Below are 20447 nucleotides of genomic sequence, written 5' to 3'. Positions count from 1 at the left end.
TTTTAAAAATGCATTTTTAAAATTGACATGTAACGCACACATGCCCCTTTGGCATGTGTGCGCCTTACATGTCCTTAAATAATGTTTTGGGGTGCAGCAGAGGAGGTCTTAGGCCCCCAGCACCCTGGGGTTTTGCATTTCCCAAATTGCTAATTCCAGTTAGGAATTCGCAATTTGGGAAATGCAAAAAATTGGCAAATATGGGCCTACAGGCCCATAGGTGCGAATGGCCTCAGAATCGCTATTTGCGATTCGGTAATAGCATTTGCGATATTTAAGAAATCGCTATTACCGAATCGCAAATATGATACATACCATTTTGCGACTCAGAAATAGCGATTTCTTAAAATTCACTATTAGAGAATCGCAAATCGTTTTTTTGATACATCTGGCCCCCAGTGCTTAATTTGTAAATAAAAATGTGCTAGTGCTCAAAGCTCTCTTTTGAAACAAGGGGATGCTGCATTTAAATGTGCGAGCCTTCTCGGGCCTCTTTAGTCGATTTACAGCCACTCCCTACTCCTTCCTCCCACTCATGAAGCTTTCTATTCTACTTTCTCCGTTTGTGATGCTTTTTAGTTTTTCTCTTCCTCCACGTTTCCCATACATATCTTTTGCTCTTACTAAATGTATGATGCAGAAAACCAGAAAACACCTGCTCAAATTAAGCCCTGCGGAAAGCACTGGCTCAAATTAAGCACTGTTTGCACTGCAATACTTTCTCTTTCATACTACCATACAGCTCCATTCTAAAGATGTTATGTTTGGAGCAGAGCCGTACGGTAGTATGAAAAAGAAAGCATCACGGTGCAAAAATCAAACTTGTTAGGGTTTTGTAATGTGCATTTGCAGCCCTCAGTAACCCATGTGGGAATGCCACAGCTGTCAGCGTCTGGAATCGTTTGGACCAGCGCGTGACATCTTGTCTAATAAACAAAGAGCGTGTCCGTTTAGGCAGGGTCAGGTACAATCAGGACCGTGATGAAGTATTACTTCTGTCCGTGTTCTGCAGCTACTCAGGAAAAGAGGGTAATCATGAAATTATAAAAATGTCAACATTTAAGAGGAAAGTGGGAGATTAAAAAGAATCAGGAGAATGTATTTCTCCCCTTGAGGCCTGAATCAGGTCTATTGTCATATGTGGGACTTCTAAGTGTGGTGCTGCAGGATCTGAGACCAAAAATGCTAATGTGCTTTTTTTTTTTTTTTACTTGCCAGGAACAAGGAGAAAGCGCTATGGCAGGCTGAAAGAGCGTGACAAAAATGGTGTGCACACTATATGCAGCCGCAGATTACTGGCAGTGCATACTCCAAGTCACTAAAGACAAGCCCCTATCGCAGAAGCCCTTTATCGGCTTCATCCCAATTATTTTTTAGGGAGAAAAATGGAAGTGCTCCTGAGTCCTGGCTTACATCCCCCCCACCCGTCAAAGAAAGTGACATAACAGGAGCCCCAGCCAATGGCCAGTAGGTCAAGGGAGCCACGGGTCGAAAACGTTTGGCAACCACTGGTTTAGGGTATAGGGCTTTGTGGTTCAGTGTTAGAGATGAAGTTAAGTGTATAGGGATAGAGATTTGGGATATAAGGTTACAGGTTTAGGGTACAGAGTGAAGTGTTATGCTATAGGGTACAGAGTTAACTATTACTATTGCATTGTTGAGATCACAATCAGATTCTGGAACATATGGACTATGCATGACACAGGAAAGCTGGTTCAAGTAACATCTGAGATGAGACGTGGGAAACCTTCACAGCTTGGGATCAGCAAAAGTAGGTGGACAAAATCTGAATGAAAACCACCACAGGAGAGTTGGTACTGTACTTGGGGGGTTGGTACAATAAGCATCATCATGAAGGAGTAACCATCATCCTGACAAGGGGACAGAGAAATGCCTGAGTGGAAGCCAGTTAACAGCAAACTCATGACAGCCAGGTTAAAAGACAGACACATCAACACCACCATTATCCAGTGCTATGCTCCAAAAAATGACGAACAGGAAACTGTCAAGGACATAGTTTACCAACAGGTGTAAGTTGAGATTGAAGCCATGTGGGACCAAGACCTGAAGATTATAATGGGAGACTTGAATGTTAAAGGGGGAAATGACAACACGAAACATGATCGAGCCATGATAAAGGAAGATTGTTGAACAATGAATGAAAATGGAGGAAGACTTTTGAATTTTGCACCACAACTGATCTGAACTTTTCTCTACCATGAATATTCATAAACTAACTTGGTGCTCACCCAATGGAAGAGAGAGAAAACAGATGGACCACTTGATAAGCAGCACCTGAAGACGCTCAAGGAAAGATGTCAGATTGAGGAGGGGAGCGAACGTTGGAAGTGATCATCATCTAGTGATTGCTTTTGTGAAGCTGAAGCTCAGACAAACTTAACGAAAAACATAAGGACAATAGCTTTTTGATGTGGCACAATTACAGGATCCCAAACTGAGAAGGCATTTATCTTACAAATTAAAAGCTGGTTCCAACTCCTGACAGTATGTGAAGAGCAGCAAGCCATGTCTTGGGATCGAGACAAGGAAGAGGAAAAAACGGATCAGACAAGACACATGGCAAGCTATTGAAGACAGGAGGGCAGAAAAAAAGAATGACAAGAGAAGACATGATGGGCAAGCAGTGACATTAAGAGCAGATTGAATAAGGCCAGGAATGCATTCTGTGGAAGTCATCTAAGTACAGCACCAACACCAAGCAGAGGCCTTGCCAGAGCAACATTCTGTCCACACTCTTGTATGGATCAGAATGCTGATGGATGTCTAAAAGCGACATCACCAAACTGCCAGCCTTCCACACCAGTAACCTGAGAAGAATCTTGCCATTTTTTGGCTGCGAACCATCTCCGACCAGGAACTGCTCACCAGCGCATGGACAACATAAATATGAGAAAGAAAATTAGTTACTTACCTGTAACTGCAGTTCTCCAGTATTGGTATCTTTCATAGATTCACATGCTTGAATCATCCCCGTCGTCGAGGTGGGAGCCTCACGGTAAATTTAAATACATAAAGCAGTAAGTCAGTAAAAGCAAAACCAGTAGGCCCCAGTAGGCCTCATGGGGTATTTTACAGTCTATCCACTTTGTTTTGTGAAAAGACCCAAACTTCCGTATCAACCAATCAGGATTCAGCCCCTCCCAAACACTCCCAACAGAGGCTGAATTCCCTCAGATTTTCTAGTAGGAGTGTGAAGTTTAATATCTGTATAATAGGGGAGCCTCTGAGGGGAGGTGGGTGGGTTGCATGTGAATCTATGAAAGATACCAATACTGGAGAACTGCAGTTACAGGTAAGTAACTAATTTTCTTCTCCAGTATTGGATCTTTCATAGATTCACATGCTTGAATCAGAATAACGAGCAGTTATGTCTTCTTAATTAGTAAATTACATTGACTGTAATTTTATTGTAATTTTATAAGTGATGTGACTCACATTAGTTCAGCTTTATACATCCACGTAAATATCTATATATAAAGACATATATATACATACATATACATATCTATATATATATCCATAGATATCTGAATAGAAGAGCAATAAAAGCTGTGTGGCAGAAAGTCCTGACACAATCTGTTTTGTTATTATTTTGAAGTCTACGACAAGTGAACACAATATAACAAAGCGAATAATCTGAAGCACATAATTAGAGTAAAACACACTGTGATATAAAATTAGATATTAACGAGACTAAGAACCAATATCGAACATACCTCGAGTGTGGTGGTGGGATGTGTAAGAGGCTCACCTTAACGAAATAGATGCCTCAGCACTGCCTGTCCCACTGCTGTATCAACGTTGTTAGTTTCCTCGAGACAGTAATGCCTGGTAAATGTATGCTGGCTGGACCATGTTGCTGCTCTACAGATGCTATGTAGTGGTACACCTGCAAAGAGTGCAGCTGAAGCGGCTACCGATCTTGTAGAGTGGGCTCTCACCTTGGTGTGGAGCGGTTTTCCTGCTTTTGAATGGCAGAATTGAATTGCTAGGCCAATCCATCTTGCTATAGTCTGTTTGGACACCGCGTGCCCCTTTCTTGTTCCGCCAAATGCTACAAATAATTGATCAGACTGGCGGATGGCTTGAGTCTTCTGTAGATAAAACTTTAAACATCTTTTAATATCAAGGGAATGTAATGTTTTGTCGGCTACTGTTTGTGGATTTGGAAAAAAGGTTTTTAAGATGACTGGTTCATTCAAGTGAAACGTTGAGGGAACTTTCGGGATGAATTTAGGATTTGTTCGCAGGATCACACCTGAGTTTGTGAATTGGAGGAAAGGCTGTTTGACAGTGAAAGCCTGAATGTCACTGACTCTTTTGGCTGAAGTAAGAGCTAGCAGTAACGCTGTTTTCCATGAAATGAATTTTAGATCAGCTTTGTGGATCGGCTCAAAAGGAGCTTTCATGAGCTGCATCAACACAACATTCAGGGACCATAGTGGTGGAGGCTTTCTAACTGGCGGGAAGACCCAAAAAAGGCCCTTCATGAATTGCTTGACAATTCTTGTGGAACACAATGAGACTCTGCCTGGTGATCTACGGTATCTGGAGATTGCTGCCAGATGTACCTGAATGGAGGAATATGCAAGTCCTGATTTTGCCAGGAGCAGGAGATATGGATGTATCTGTTCCGGAGTAGAGGACAAAGGATGTATATCTTCTGCTGCACACCATATACAAAAACGTTTCCATTTAAGTTTATAGGTTTTGTTGGTAGTGTCAGCTCTAGCTTTTGCCAAGATGTCTCTACACTCTGGGGAAATGTTGAGATTCAAGTATTCACTGTATTCAGGAGCCAAGCTGACAAATGAAAAGACGACAGATCTGGGTGTCTGACTTGTCCCTGGTGCATCGTTAAAAGAGTCGGACTCTGTCTGAGTCGTAGATGTGGCCGTTCGGAGAGCATGAGGAGCTCTGTTTACCAGACTTGTCTGGGACATCTGGGAGCTATGAGCAGAAGGCGACACCCCTCCGACTTCAGTTTGTTGATGACTCTCGGAATGAGCGGGATCGGAGGAAAAGCGTAGGCATAAACTACGGACCATCTCATCGAAAACGCATTCCCCCACAAATCTTTTTGGGGAAGCCAACTTGCGTAGAACTGGCATTTCTTGTTCTCGAGAGTGGCAAATAGGTCTAGGTTCGGTTTGCCCCATAACAGAAAAAGGCTGTCGAGAGTTTTTTGGTCTAGCTCTCACTCGTGATAAGGAATCACTGTCCTGCTCAGGGTGTCTGCTAGAACATTGGTTTGTCCTGGCACATGCTCCGCTTTGAGTGAAATATTGTGCTTGATGGCCCATGTCCAAATTTGCTGTGCTAGCTGCAAGAGTTGTAGGGATCTCGTGCCTCCTTGCTTGTTTAGATAAAACATGCTGGTTGTGTTGTCTGTCCTGATTAAGACGCTTGAATTTTGTATCTTTGGCAAGAAAGCTTTTGGAGCTAAGTGTATTGCCTTGAGTTCTAGATAATTGATGTGGAGCTGACTCTCTTTCGCATTCCAGGTTCCGCTGATTTGCAGGTCCTGGCAGTGTGCACCCCATCCTTCGAGAGAGGCATCCGTTGTTACTATGTAACTTGGTGTTTGAAGAAGAAATGACAGTCCGTTTGACAAATTGGTTAGAGTCGCCCACCACCTCATGGTGTTCTTCATTAGAGGCGTTATGCGAATCTTGTCTTCGAAGGAACCGTTGACCTGGGTCCATTGTATGTCCAATTGCTCTTGCAGAGGTCGCATATGGAGCCTGCAATCTGGGACTAGCGGAATGCATGATGATATCATCCCGAGCAATGATTTGTAGATGCGGACTGAAACGAACTTTTTTCTGGAGAGCCTGTCTGCCAAGGAGGTTAACTTTTGTTTCCTCTCATGAGATGGGTACGCTTTGTTGCGGACTGTGTCTAGTATTGCTCCCAAGAAACTTAATACCTGTTTGGGGTAGAGCTGAGATTTCTGGTAGTTGACTACAAACCCCAGGCTGTGTAACAATTGAAGGCAATAGGAGATATGACTTGTTACTTGCGACTTTGAGGGTGCCTTTATAAGCCAGTCGTCCAGGTAAGGGAAGACCTGGATACCTGACTGGCGGAGATGTGCTGCCACCGGAGCCAACATTTTTGTGAAGATTTTGGGGGCTGATTTGAGACCGAATGGGAGAACCCGGAATTGGAGGTGCATACTTCCCACTCTGAACCTTAGGAATCTGCGATGGTTGCGATATATGGGGATATGAAAATAAGCATCCTGGAGGTCTAGGGATGCCATCCGATCTCCGATATTTAACAGACGCAGGACATCTTGCAGTGTTACCATCCTGAACGACTGTTTCTTTAGAAACTTGTTTAGTGCTCTCAAGTCCAGGATGGGGTGCCAGTTTCCTGAGGGTTCATCAGACCCTCTACTTCTCTCACCTGTTCTTTTCTGAGGGAGAGAAGTCTGTGATGACGCTTCGCTGTCGTCTGAGGAAGGATGTTCTATGGCTTTCTGTTTTTGCAGCCATAAGAGAAGTCTACCCTCACGGTCTTTGAGGGTTTTTTGACTAAAGGTGCGACAGATTTTGCAGTCTCTCACCTTGTGGTCTGGATGGAGGCAGTAGATACACTTCTTGTGGGGGTCATCAACATGCAGTCTCTTCTTCCCACAATTGTCACAGTCTCTGAACAGACCCTTCTTTGTCTTTTCAGACATGGTAAAGCTGTGGAGCTAGTTTCCTGAGAGAAAACAATCTTCAGTCAGAAATAAGGAAAAAACTGAGCAGAGCTCAGGGAGACTCCCTTCACACGACGTGCGGTAGAAAATCTGAGGGAATTCAGCCTCTGTTGGGAGTGTTTGGGAGGGGCTGAATCCTGATTGGTTGATACGGAAGTTTGGGTCTTTTCACAAAACAAAGTGGATAGACTGTAAAATACCCTATGAGGCCTACTGGTTTTACTTTTACTGACTTACTGCTTTATGTATTTAAATTTACCGTGAGGCTCCCACCTCGACGACGGGGAGGATTCAAGCATGTGAATCTATGAAAGATCCAATACTGGAGAAAATATGGTGATGAATAGGACACACCATCAGAAGAGAATAATACTCATCAAAATAGCAGTTCTCTATTAGACCCTAGAGGCTAAACGGAAAAGAGTGAGGGCAAATATCACCTTGAGGAGAACTGTGGAAACCGAAATCAAAAGCCTAAACCAGAGCTGGGGCACTGTACAGAAAGGTGCCCGAGACAGACAGAAGGGGAGGTTCTTTGTTGCTTCCTTAATACCAGTCAGCATAACAGGCAGTAAGTAAGTAACTTTTGAAACGGGGTTAAGATCAGCCACATCACCATCCTAATACTCTAAAGGGAAGTAGCATGCATTTTGAATGTGTCAGTGCTTGGGTGTCATTTTATGCATACAAAACTCTACATATGTGCAGATGTGGTATTATGGGTTTTTGTCTGTGAAATTTTTGGCTGAAAAAATTACTATAAGATTACTGGTAAATCACAACTCACTTATTGAATAGTTGGTTCTGTGCTTTCTTTCGGTCTCCTGGTGGTTGCAGGAAATGAGTTGTTCCTTTCCTTTAGCTCTTAATGAAAATACAGATGTTGCGATCATTGGACCTGTATTCCATTTGAAAAAGAAATTTTTAGGTTATGTATAACTCCTTAATAATTATCAAATCGACATATATATATATATATATGTAGTACTATAGAAAAGTGGAGAGCTGGAAAATACAGCAAAATGTCTTCTGTACTGTCTGGAATTCACAAGAAACACTGAAATTATATAATTTATTCCAAATATCGTTTCTGTGTGACAAGAGATACCAGGGAGGTCAGATGCAACATAGATGGTTCACAGCTAACATTGCAGTGTGCTATGCCTATGCCCGCTTACCATACCGGATAAGGAAAAACAGTATTGTGAAAAGAGCAAATTCTTTATGGCACTCACAAACCCTGCTCTCTGTGTAGGTTACCTGGAGTTGCTTTATTGGGCTGCTATGCACATCTATGTTTTCCAGAAAACAGGGGTCTCCGACATAGGTATAGTAAGAATAACTATATACTAGATCTTCACAAATTCCAACTAAGTTACATTTGTATAAAATTAGTTCACACAGTAACTCACTGGCATAGTGGTCATCATGAAAATCTGGAAGGACAGGACTGTGGTCCATGGTACTCCCAAGATGTATACCATGAATAAACCATAAATATATAAAACAAAATAACAAAAATATTGCCCCTTTCAAGATGTGTACTTTCACATAGAACGATATGTTCCACAGGAAACACAAAAAAGTACTTACAAAGCTAAAGTGTCTGGCTATAGTGTGCCAATGTTTACAAACAGCATTTGTGATAGCATGTCGGGCCCACCAAGCCAGGCTACTGGTTTTATCGAGTGTCCCATTTTAAGAGCAAGTGTCCCAATTTTACACACTATCTCTATTGCATATGTATTTATCCAAACACATTTCAACTCTAAATCCATTTACCTCGGGGTACAATATAATACACGTGCAAAAACACTAACACTTTACCTTAGCAAACGATATTCAGCTATAGGCTGAGGAGAATTTCCATTCTGCAGTAAATCGTAATATGATGTCCCAAAATGCAATATAACAACGTGCAATTACATGGAAGACAAACCTCTGAAGCTGTGAGGTGGACTTATCGTGAAATAAATAAAGTAGCTCTTGTTGATAGAAGGTGGGCTCGAGTGGTGCTATAGATCAAAGTTGGCGAGGCTTGAATGCCCTCCAGGGGATCATCAAGGAAAATGATGACTCCCAGTCATTGGGATCGGAGTGTGAGGGACCAGTGCAAAGCCTGGGCAGAAACAATAGAACGAGCTGAGTCACATTGTTGTGGCCGGATGGGTTAACGTGCAACAAACCAATTGGAGGACTGTTGGCAGGCTGGCTGAATCATGAGGGGCAGCATTACCCTGGAGGTTGCTGATCACTGTAGGAGCAATGTAAGCCAACATCAGAGTGGGGACCCAAAAGAAATGAAGTTCTTATCTGGAGAAAGCAGAGCCTTTGAATTGGCTCCTGCATGTACAGGATGAAAATTCCTCTGCCTCTTGGACAGGGCACACAATAATTTGTAGATCCCAGTGGAGGAAACACCTACACAGAGAGATTCTGGTCAACACCAACAACACACATGCTGTATCAGTATTACCACATTTGACATTAAAGGCTCTAATGACAATCTAGCTCTATGGCAGAGCCCACAATAAACAGCTGAATCACAAGATAATGCACTGTCACAGGAGTTTAAAAAAAGAAAAGATTGGATAGCTGCGCAAGTCTATATCCCTGTCAACGACCAGTGCATCCTCCGCTGATAATGCAGGCTCCGCTTTAATATGAGTTAGTTGAAAGCACAAGGATGGCTGCACCACAGGGAGTAAAATGTAGAGTGAGCAACTACTACAACCTCACTGTCATCCTGGGACCACACCTCTGAAATAAAAGACTAAATCTATCTGATAATACTCTTGTAAATTAAATCATGAAAACATTATATCTTGGGACCAGACTGGCCATAGTGGGCATTAGGCGTTTTCCCGGAAGGCTAGAGGCTGGTTTTGTTACTGGGGACCTGTTTTGAAATGGTGCTGCAATATCGGCCCCACAAAAGCATCAATCCAGCATAATCCACTCTTGTTTCCAGCCTCTGTGCAGGCGTTGCTCTGACAAAATTGCCAGGGCTGCTTTAGGTTCCCAATCCAGCCCTGCTTGGGCCGTGAGTACCCAAACCTTGGAGGTATAACAGATAATTCAGGGAGCTGACAGACACAAATAACTATCTACTAGAGCCCGAGAAGGACTCTAGGGCTGGTACACCATCAAGAACTCACCAATACATATGGCACTGGATAAGCATTTCTGATGCTATACAGAAACACTGCCTATAAGAATCAGAATACTGTGGCACCCAAATTGAATATACAATGGAAAAACTGAAATCTGCAAGTGGCCAGTACCCATCAAATGGAGAATACTCAGGAACCATAGGTGCCCACACAGAGAATCTCACTAGAACCAAGGGGGCAATACACCACTGATTAGATACTGAGCACTATAACAGAAACTAAAGAGGCACAATAGCAAAATTAATAAAAATAGTCTTTTCAGTACTTGATATACAAGATACTTACCTTTGGTAACGATATACCTAATAGACACATATTCTAGTTGCAGATTCCTTACCTTAGAATTTTCCCCCAGGCGTCATACTAGATCCAGAGATTTTTTCTTCGAGCAATGCCCTTGCGTCGTTAGGTGGCGTTGGTCAACTTCGCAGACGTCGTAGTCGCTGTGATAATGTGGGGAATAGTACATAGATGCCGCCTCAGTGCAGAGATGTCAGTTTCTTTTCACGACTTTACACACCAAAGCGCAGAGGCGTTAAGAACACTGAAATTGGTGCGCCAGAGCTAAGGCCCTAAACGGGAAAGCCCTGTCCCTAGAAATCAGTTTGCAAGCGGGAAGGATGGGTAGGCGGTAAGGAATCGTGGGCAGTAAGGAATCTGCAACTAGAATATGTCTCTACCAGATATATCATTACCGAAGGTAAGCAACTGTGCATCTGATAGAGACTTCTAGTTGCAGATTCCTTACCTTAGAATAGATACCCAAGCAGTGTCATCCTGGGAGGTGGACTGTGAACCAAGATCATACTAGAAAGTTCTGCAGGACCGAACGACTGAAGTAGCCGTCCCTACGAACCTGACTGTCCAGGCAGTAATGTTTAGTAAACGTGTGCAAGGATGCCCATGTAGCTGCCTTGCAGATATCCTGGACAGGAACTCCGCGTGCTTACGCAGTGGAAGCAGCAGATGCTCTGGTGCAATGAGCGCGCAAGCCCTCAGGCGGTCGCTTCTTCGCCAAAGCATAGCACATCTTGATGCAAAGAATTACTCATCGAGAGATGGTACGTTTTTGCACCACCTTCCCTTTCTTCGCACTCACTTTTCCAACAAAGAATTGATCGTCCACCCGGAAATCTTTAGTACGATTGAGATAGAACGCCAACGCTCTTTTTGGATCGAGGCGGTGGAGTCTCACTTCTTCATAAGAAGGATGTGAAGGTGCGTAAAAGGTAGGCAAAGTAATGGACTGGCCTACATGTCTTTGTGCAGGAAGGAAGCTTACTGTGTAACACCACTTTGTCAGAGTGCACAAACAAAAATGTGGGCTTAGAAGATAGAGCCTGAAGCTCACTCACTTTGCAAGCAGAAGTGATGGCAACAAGAAAAACAGTTTTGAAAGTAAGGAGCCATAAGGGACAGTTGTGCATCCGCTCAAAAGGAGCACACATTAAGTGAGGACAAGATTGAGGTCCCACTGAGGCAAGATAAACTGAGATAAACGGATTGGAAGGAAACAAATGGGTGAGGCCCTGAAGAAACCTACTAACAATAGGAGACTTAAAGAGTGAAGGCTGATCAGGCAACCTAAGAAAGGCTGAGATAGCTGATAAATAGCATGAAGGGTGCCCAAAGCAGAGCCCAGCTGGGACAAAGACATTGGGGGTTATTCTAACTTTGGAGGAGGTGTTAATCCGTCCCAAAAGTGACGGAAAAGTGACGGATTTACCACCAGCCGTATTACGAGTCCATTATATCCTATGGAACTCGTAATACGGCTGGTGGTATATCCGTCACTTTACCGTCACTTTTGGGACGGATTAACACTCCTCCAAAGTTAGAATAACCCCCATAATGAACAAAAAAACCTCAGAAAGAGGAGCAGAGAGGAGATCAACAGATTTGTTGGTACACCATGCCACAAATGTATGCCAACCACAGACATATACCGTTTTGGTGGAGGGATACCTGGCTGCCAAAATTATATCACAGACTTCGGATGAAAGGGGAAAAGCTGTCAACTGCCACTGCTCAATCTCCACGCATGAAGGCAGAGATTGGACAGGTGCGGTGGAGAACCGTCCCCTGTTGCTGTGAGAGAAGATCCTCCCAAAGGGGCATTCTGAGTGGAGGATCAGTGGCCATGGTCAGTAGTTCTGGATACCATACTCTCCATGCCCAGTCCGGAGCCACCAAGATTACTTGGGCCCATTCATTCTTGATCTTCTTGAGAACTCTGAACAAAAGTGGTATAGGCAGAAAGGCAGAAAGGAGGCTGGAATTCCACTCGAGATGAAAAGCGTCTCCGAGCGAGTGCCACCTTGGAAACTCCACTGTGCAAAACAGCTGACATTGCGCGTTCTCTGTGTAGGCGAACAGATCTAACCAAGGCTTTCCCCACTACTGAAAGAGACCTTGCGCCACCTCCGGATTGAGACACCATTTGTGATTGGCTATGCATCGACGGCTGAGTTTGTCTGCTCTGGCGTTCAGAGAGCCCGCCAGATGTTGAACCACCAGGGTGATGTCCTGATGTGCCAGCCATGTCCAGAGGCGCAGCGCCTCCTGACAAAAGATCCAGGATCCTACTCTGTCCTGTTTGTTGCAGTACCACATGGTGGTAGTGTTGTGCGTTAACACTTACACTACTTTCCCTTTGAGAGAGGGAGAAAATCCTTTCAATACAAGCCTGATCACCTGGAGTTCCAGAAGATTGATATCGAGCCCAGACCATAGGTGCCCACACAGAGAATCTCACTAGAACCAAGGGGGCAATATACCACAGAAACAGAGGCCTCTGCTCTCCGCCTCTCCCATATGGCCGCCCTATCCCAGAAGTGACACGTCCATCATTATGGATAGATCTGGTTGGGGAAGGAGGAGAGATCTGCCGTTGACCCAATGCCGATTCGAAAGCCATCACTGCAGGTCTTTCACAGTCCCCTCCAAGATCTGGGCCATGTCGGAGAGATTTCCCTGATGCTGCGCACACTGGAACTTCAAGTCCCACTGCAGAGCTAGCATGTGCCATATGGCATGTCACTAGCAAGATGCAGGAAGCAATGAGGCCCTGCAGCCTCAAAGTCATTCTTACTGAAACCCAAGATAGAGGCTGAAAGATCAGAAGTGAATATCCTGGACTCGCTTTTTGGGAGGACAGGCTGGAAACTGAACTGTGTCCAGAACAGCTCAAATGAGAGGGAGTCAGGTGTGACTTTGGAACGTTTGTAGTGATCCCCAGCATGTGCAGGAGGTTCGACGTAGTCTGAAGGTGGTAGATGACTTTCTGGGGCGAGTCGACCTTCAACAGCCAGTCATCGAGGTAGGGGAAGACTGAAACCCCGAACCTGCGCAGATGAGCTGCAACCACCGCTATCACTTTCATGAACACCCGAGGGGCACTGGTAAGGCCGAAGGGGAGCACGGTAAATTGAAAGTGCTTGTGACCTATCACGAATCGTAGGTAACATCCGTGGGAAGGCAGGATGTGAATATGGAAATTAGCGTCCTGCAAGTCCAATGCTGCTATCCAGCCTCTTGGGTCCAAGGCAAACAGGACCTGAGCCAGGGTGAGCATTCTGAATTTCTCCTTCTTGAGGAAGAGATTGGGGGCCCAAAGGTCTGGGACAGGACGTGTTAGCTCTTGTCTTTTTTGGGCATGAGAAAGTAGCAGGAATAACAACCACAACCTACTTCTGGAGCAGGGACCCTCTCAGGCTCCCTTGGCCAAGAGATCCGCGACTTCCTGGCGGAGAAGTGACAAATGATCCTCCGGTATACAGCTGAATGAGGGAGGAATGGCTGGGCGGGATAGACTCAAAGGAGAGGGAGTAGCCCCTTTGAACGATCTGCATAACTCACCTGTCCATAGTGATGGATTCCCAGTGGGGCAGGTGATGGCGAATCCTGCTGCCAACTGGACGAGAGTTAGGGGACAGACTAGGAGGGTTTGGACTGCGCAGACCTCTGGTTCTCTGTCTCACAACCACGTGGGATTCCGCGTCCCTGGCCACGCAGGGGCTGAACAGCATGGGTGACACAGTGGTTTGGAAAGGGACACGACAGGAATCCCCTTTCAGTGGCCACGAAAGGGGCAAAAGGTGGACTCTTGGGGAGGAGGGGCAGTGGAAAGACTGAGGGACCAAGCCGTAGCCTGGGAGTCCTTGAACCTCTCCAGTGCCGAGTCCACCTTGTCTCCAAAGAGACGGGAGCCATCAAAGGGTATGTTCATAAGGTTCTGTTTGACATCCCCTGAAAAACCAGATGCTCGTAACCAGGCTTGGCTCCTCAAGGCCACCGGTGTCACAACCAATATACCCAGAGGGTCGGTCGTGTCTAGCCCACATCGGATAGTGAACTTTGCAGCGTCTCTCCCATCGGTGACAGCTTGGGAGACGTTAGCCCGGGCCTCCTCCAGTAGCCGCGGCAATACTTGAGCGACCGTATACCACATAGAGTGAGCATAACGGGCCAAATGACATACAATGTTCACTGATCGCAGCGCTAGACTGGAGGAAGAAAACTAATTTTTCCCAAATTGTTCCAGCCTTTTTGATTCCCTATCCGGTGGTGCAGAAGGGAATGCGCCAGAGGAAAAGGTTGCCTGGATAACAAGACTCTCAGGCGAGGGGTGTTGGGACAGGAATTTAGTGTTGTTCGGGGTGGGCCGATGGGGGCGTGCGATTGTCCTGTTCACAGGAGCCCCTGTGTTGGGTCTGGACCAAGTACACAAATGTCATCGGTGAGGGCTTCATTGAATGGAAGAAGAGACTCAGAGGTGGAAGCCCCTGGTTGAAACACCTCCGTCAGGAGAGTACACCTGACCTGAACAGTAGGCAGCTCAAGGCCGAGGACCTCAGCCGCCCTACTGACCACCATGGAGTAAGTAGCTCCCTCTGCTGTAGCCACAGTAAGAGGAGACAGCATGCCAGCGCCTGGAGAGGTATCCAGACCACTGGCCTCGCCCAACTTCTGTACCCAGTCCAAGTTAGGGTCATCCTGGTATTCATAAGGGTCCAGGGACCCCTCTAATCCTTACCCGCATTCGAACCCATAAGAATAAGGGTCAGAATCCAACCTGAGGTGAATAGGCCCCATCAAAGAAGGAGATGACACAGGCTGACGCTGGTTCGACTCCGAGTTGTCGGGGATCGGTTCGACATCGATGGTGGAGACCACTGACGTCGGGAGCATCTACAATCGAACCAGTGCTGGGGACGATCTTGATGGTATAACCGGCGTTGGTGTGGATCCAAGAGCGGATCCAGAGGGGACTTCGGTGGCCAGACCGGCTCGGAACCCGAAGAACCTCCAACCGAACCCTTTGTGCCCGAAGGCGCCGTAGCGGGGTCGGACTGCCCAAAAATGAGGAGCATGGCCTCATACAATCCCTTTAATTGGGAAGGCGTCACCCCGGCTCCTGGAAACTCGGGAAGGTGCGGGACGGACCCAAAAGTAGGCACTGAAGACGGAGACCTCGAGCATCGACGCTCTTCCCGCGTCACATCAGCCGAGCGACGGGTTGAAGTCAAAGGATGATGGCATTTCAGTGACTTCTTCTTCTTCTTCTTACCTTGACCTGAAGACTTCTAGGAAGACGAGTGGTGGTGGTTCCGCGACTGGTCTCAAGACCTTCCTCTCGAGCGATAATGGGACCTATGCGAAGTTGTGCGCCGGACCGCCTTAAGCTTGAGGGACTGCTCCCTCAAGGCCTTCGGGTGCATGGCCCGGCACTCAGAGCACGACTTCGGGTCGTGGTCGCACTCAGGCACCACAAACGGACCCAATGCGGATTCATCACTGACATCATGCGGTGACAGTCCTCGCAAGATTTGAAGCTGGTCTTAGGAGACATCCTCAACGCACCAAAAACTTCACAAAAACACGACGAAAGAGTCAAAGTCGGACAAAAATTGACCTAGGGTAGCTCTTGCCAGATCAGCGCGTGGTGCAGAAAGAAAAGAACTGACATCACTATGCTGAGGCGGCGTGTATGTACTACTCCCGCTGTCATCATGGCGACTACGACGCCAACGATACCAGCAGAGTCAACCGACACCACCGAACAACGCACAAGGGTATTGCTCGAAGAAAAAATCTCTGGATCCAGTCTGACACCTGGGGAAAAATTCTAAGGTAAAGAATCTGCACCTAGAAGACTCTACAAGGCTGCTACGAGATGATTTAAGGAAGATAGCAGGGGGTGTTAAGAACACTCAGGAAGTGCTGACCAAGCTACAACCATCATAGGAATAATTGCATAAACAGATGAAAGATATCACGGAGAGAGTATGCTTCCTTGAATGTGGGGGGGTATGCAGAGGCCACTTTTGGCGAAAAAGCAATCAAGCAGTGGGTTTACCAGAATATACCAAAGGTTCATAATATGGTATATTTCATGAAGTGATGACAAAAACAAACAAAGATAGCCCAGGGTCTCTCCAATTAGTGGAATTGTTGAATGAGCACCTAGAGCCCCACACACCCACCACCACTGAGGTCCACTCCAAGACCTATACTGGCCACATTTTGATTATCGTGCTAGAGTCCTGATTTTACAAAAAGCAAGGAAGGGGTCAATGTTATGGTTGAAAATAACAAAGTGATGATACTTTCAGGTTATACAGTGAGGTGCAGACTCAATCTTCCAACTTTTTAGCACAGAAACATAGGTGTAGGGAACCAGGGCTGCATACATGTTCCTGTTACTTGCAAGATTAAAAGTACTGGAGGATTGGAAGTTGTTGTACTTTACTGACCCCAAAGAATCCTGGGAGTAGACAGAACAGCACAGAGAAGGCCCACCTAAGTAATGCGCAGGCAACTGCAAGAGGCCATATTACAGAAGATATTACAGGTCCAAACCTACACAAGCCAAAATAGAATCAGCTACAGAGGCAGCCATAGCGGCACTGAGTACAATTCAAGAAAAACGACCAACCGAGGAGGCAAGAGAGACAAACATGAATTTAAAGTCTTCGGACACTAAAAAGTCACCGGATGTGGGGGATAAATTATCAGATGTCATGCACTGGACTGCTGATTACCTATTATGTATGCTCACCATGAACTTGATAAACACTAAGACTGTGGGCCTCTATAACTCACTATGAGAACTGTACAGAGAGATAATGGAAAGAAGTAAGTCGTTTGAATACATGTAAAAAGTTAGTAAGGTAGCTTCATGGTGGCAACCACTTCCACAGCTCCTATCTCAGAATGCAAAAGATTAAGACAGTATTCAATACTACTGTTTTCTGTTATTGGATGAGAGGTCATTGCCTCATCGCTCTTCAGGCTATAGCTGGGTTTGTACTTGTAGTAGTAGGAGATCCAGAGTATGTGTGCTATATTTCATACATTTAAAAAATTGAAGAACTTTGGACATACAAGCATTTCAATGATTGTGAGACTCCTCAAAGGTGGAGAATATGCCTTGAAAGTAAAGAGGAAATGACTACTATACAGAAATACATCTTTATGACATGGAACGCAATAGGCCTGAATATCATTGCTAAACAGCACAAAGAACGAGTTACTTACCTTCGGTAACGACTTTTCTGGTGGATACATTAGCTACCTGTGGATTCCTCACCTAATGAATACTCCCATGGCGCCAGCATTCGACGGAAATCTTCTTACTAGTCTCTGCACGTCGACGAGGACGTCACTCTAGCCCACGCAACGCCGTCTGACGTCATACAGGCAATAAGAGGTCCTCGACGACGTGCGGACGTCAGTACCAATCATTTTTTACGTGCATGAGAACAACCAGGCAATGCAATGAAAGAGCAAGGCAACATCCCATTACATTGTAAAAATACACAACATTGCATGAATAACTGTAAATCTTTTATATATATATATAACTCTCTCTTTTTAAAATATATATACACATCAAGTATATACACAAAGATATATACATATATACATATATATAAATATAATATATACAACATCTTTTGCACCCTCAAAGACCAAGAGGAGCGTACTCAAGGATTACTTGGTAAGACCAGAAAGGCAACGGGGAGGCGGGTGGGACCGTGAGGAATCCACAGGTAGCTAATGTATCCACCAGAAAAGTCGTTACCGAAGGTAAGTAACTCGTTCTTCTGATGGATACAACTACCTGTGGATTCCTCACCTAATGAATAGAGTCCCAAAGCAGTACCACGCCCGGCGGTGGGTGCCTAAATGGTCAAACCAAGAAATCCTGCAGCACTGACCGTGCAAAATGGCCGTCCCTTCTAACCTCAGAATCCAAACAGTAATGTTTTGCAAAAGTGTGAAGGGACGACCAAGTTGCGGCCTTGCAGATGTCGACCACAGGAACACCTCTGGCCAAGGCCGAAGTGGCCGACTTAGCTCTGGTGGAATGAGCTCTAATGCCCTCAGGAGGATCCTTCTTTGCCAAAGAGTAACAGATTTTAATGCAAAGAACAACCCACCTGGATAGTGTTCTCTTGTGGACTGCCTTTCCTCTCCTCTTGCCCACGTATCCAATAAACAGCTGATCCTCCAGCCTGAAATCATTTGTTCTATCAATAAAGAAGGTCAAGGCTCTCTTTGGGTCCAGACGGTGCAGTCTTTCTTCCTCTTTGGAAGGATGAGGCGGAGGATAGAACGTGGACAAAGTAATTGCCTGAGCCAAATGGAAGGGTGAAACAACCTTCGGGAGGAAAGCAGCCTTGGTCCTCAACACCACCTTATCCCCATAAAAAGTTGTATAAGGGGGCTTTACTGATAAGGCCTGCAACTCACTCACTCTCCTTGCTGATGTTATAGCTATCAGGAAGACTGTTTTTAAAACCAAATACCTTAAGGGGCAAGAATGCATAGGTTCAAAAGGGGACCCCATAAGGAAAGTCAGGACCAAGGACAAATCCCATTGCGGCATAACGAATTTCTTTGGAGGATATTTATTTAGAAGACCTTTCAAGAATCTGATAACAATAGGGGATTTAAATAAAGATGGTTGGTCTGGAAGACATATGAAGGCTGACAAGGCCGATAAATAACCCTTAATGGTAGCCACTGCACAACCTTTCTGCGCTAGAGACAGAGCAAAAGACAAAACGTCCGATAGATGAGCATGCAAAGGATCAATCTGCCTCTCTCCACACCACGCAACAAATTTAGACCATCTATTAGCGTAGATAGATTTAGTGGAGTGTCGCCTGGCCGCTAATATAACATCCACTACCTCAGGTGGGAGAGAGAAGGAACTCAGGTTGCCCCGTTCAATCTCCAGGCATGTAGGTGCAGACTCTGGAGGTTGGGGTGTAGAACCTGCCCCTGCGACTGCGAGAGGAGGTCTGCCCTGAAAGGGAGACAGAGCGGAGGGCACATTGAGAGTTGGAGAAGGTCGGAGTACCATACCCTCCTTGGCCAATCCGGAGCTATTAGGATGACTAGAGCTCGGTCCTGGCGAATCTTCCTCAATACTCGAGGAATCAAGGGTATGGGAGGAAACGCGTAAAGTAACTGGCCGCACCAGGTTATTTGAAACGCGTCCCCCAACGCTCCCTGCATCGGATACTGGAGGCTGCAGAATAACGGACAATGCGCGTTCTCTCGAGTGGCAAACAGATCTACCCGAGGAAACCCCCACCTCTGGAAGATTAAACGGACTTGATCTGGATGGAGACGCCACTCGTGGTCTGCCGAGAAATGGCGACTGAGACTGTCCCACGCACGTTCAAGACTCCGGCCAGATGGTTTGCTATCAAGCAAATCTGATGGTCCTTTGCCCAGGACCATAGTCGAAGAGCTTCTCTGCAGAGAAGGTACGACCCCACTCCTCCCTGCTTGTTTATGTACCACATCGTGGTAGTATTGTCCGTTAGGACCTGTACCGACTGACCACGAAGGGAAGGGAGGAAGGCCTTGAGAGCCAGACGTACAGCCCGTAACTCTAACAGATTGATGTGAAACATCTGTTCCTCTGGAGACCAAAGACCTTTGATCTCCAGATCCCCCAGATGAGCTCCCCACCCTAGAGTGGAAGCATCCGTTATGACTGTGGCCACTGGTGGCGACTGCTGGAACGGCTTTCCTTGTGAAAGATTGTTGCTTGCAATCCACCACTTCAAATCCACAGCAGCATCTCTGGAGATCTTGACAGTACCCTCTAGATCCCCTTTGTGTTGAGACCACTGCCTTCGGAGGCACCACTGAAGAGCCCTCATGTGCCAGCGAGCATGCGTGACCAACAGAATGCAGGAGGCAAACAGACCGAGCAGACGAAGGACCTTGAGGACTGGAACTACCGCTCCATTTCGAAACATTGGAACCAAATCCTGAATATCTTGAATCCGCTGAGGCGGAGGAAAGGCCCGACCCAATGTTGTATCCGGTACTGCCCCTATGAACAGGAGGCGCTGAGAGGGCTCTAGGTGAGATTTGGGCTCGTTCACCGAAAAACCCAGGTCGAACAACAACTGGGTTGTTGACTGCAGATGATGCGACACAAGCTCCGGGGACTTGGCTTTGATCAACCAGTCGTCCAAATAAGGGAATACTGCTATCCCCTTCCTTCTGAGTTCTGC

At 45.9% G+C, this 20447-nt stretch overlaps 1 protein-coding gene across 5 annotated transcripts in view; it reads right to left on the bottom strand.

The window, feature by feature from the left end:
* The window catches only part of LOC138299052 (zinc finger protein 419-like), a 233787-nt gene that overhangs the window by 117494 nt on the left and 95846 nt on the right, over window positions 1-20447 (bottom strand). For 2 of the 5 annotated variants that reach the window (XM_069237005.1, XM_069237023.1), the window contains exon 3: window positions 7518-7628. The exons of 2 other annotated variants lie outside the window; for them this stretch is intronic. In XM_069237005.1, the coding sequence (XP_069093106.1) occupies window positions 7518-7628 (111 nt within the window). Of the gene's footprint in view, window positions 1-7517; window positions 7629-20447 lie in introns of those variants that run through there. One more of the 5 variants, XM_069237042.1, reaches the window with a different exon arrangement.

This window comes from Pleurodeles waltl, chromosome 1_2, assembly GCF_031143425.1.
Source record: "Pleurodeles waltl isolate 20211129_DDA chromosome 1_2, aPleWal1.hap1.20221129, whole genome shotgun sequence".
NCBI lineage: Eukaryota > Metazoa > Chordata > Amphibia > Caudata > Salamandridae > Pleurodeles > Pleurodeles waltl.
This window is presented reverse-complemented; position numbering and strand designations above follow the sequence as displayed.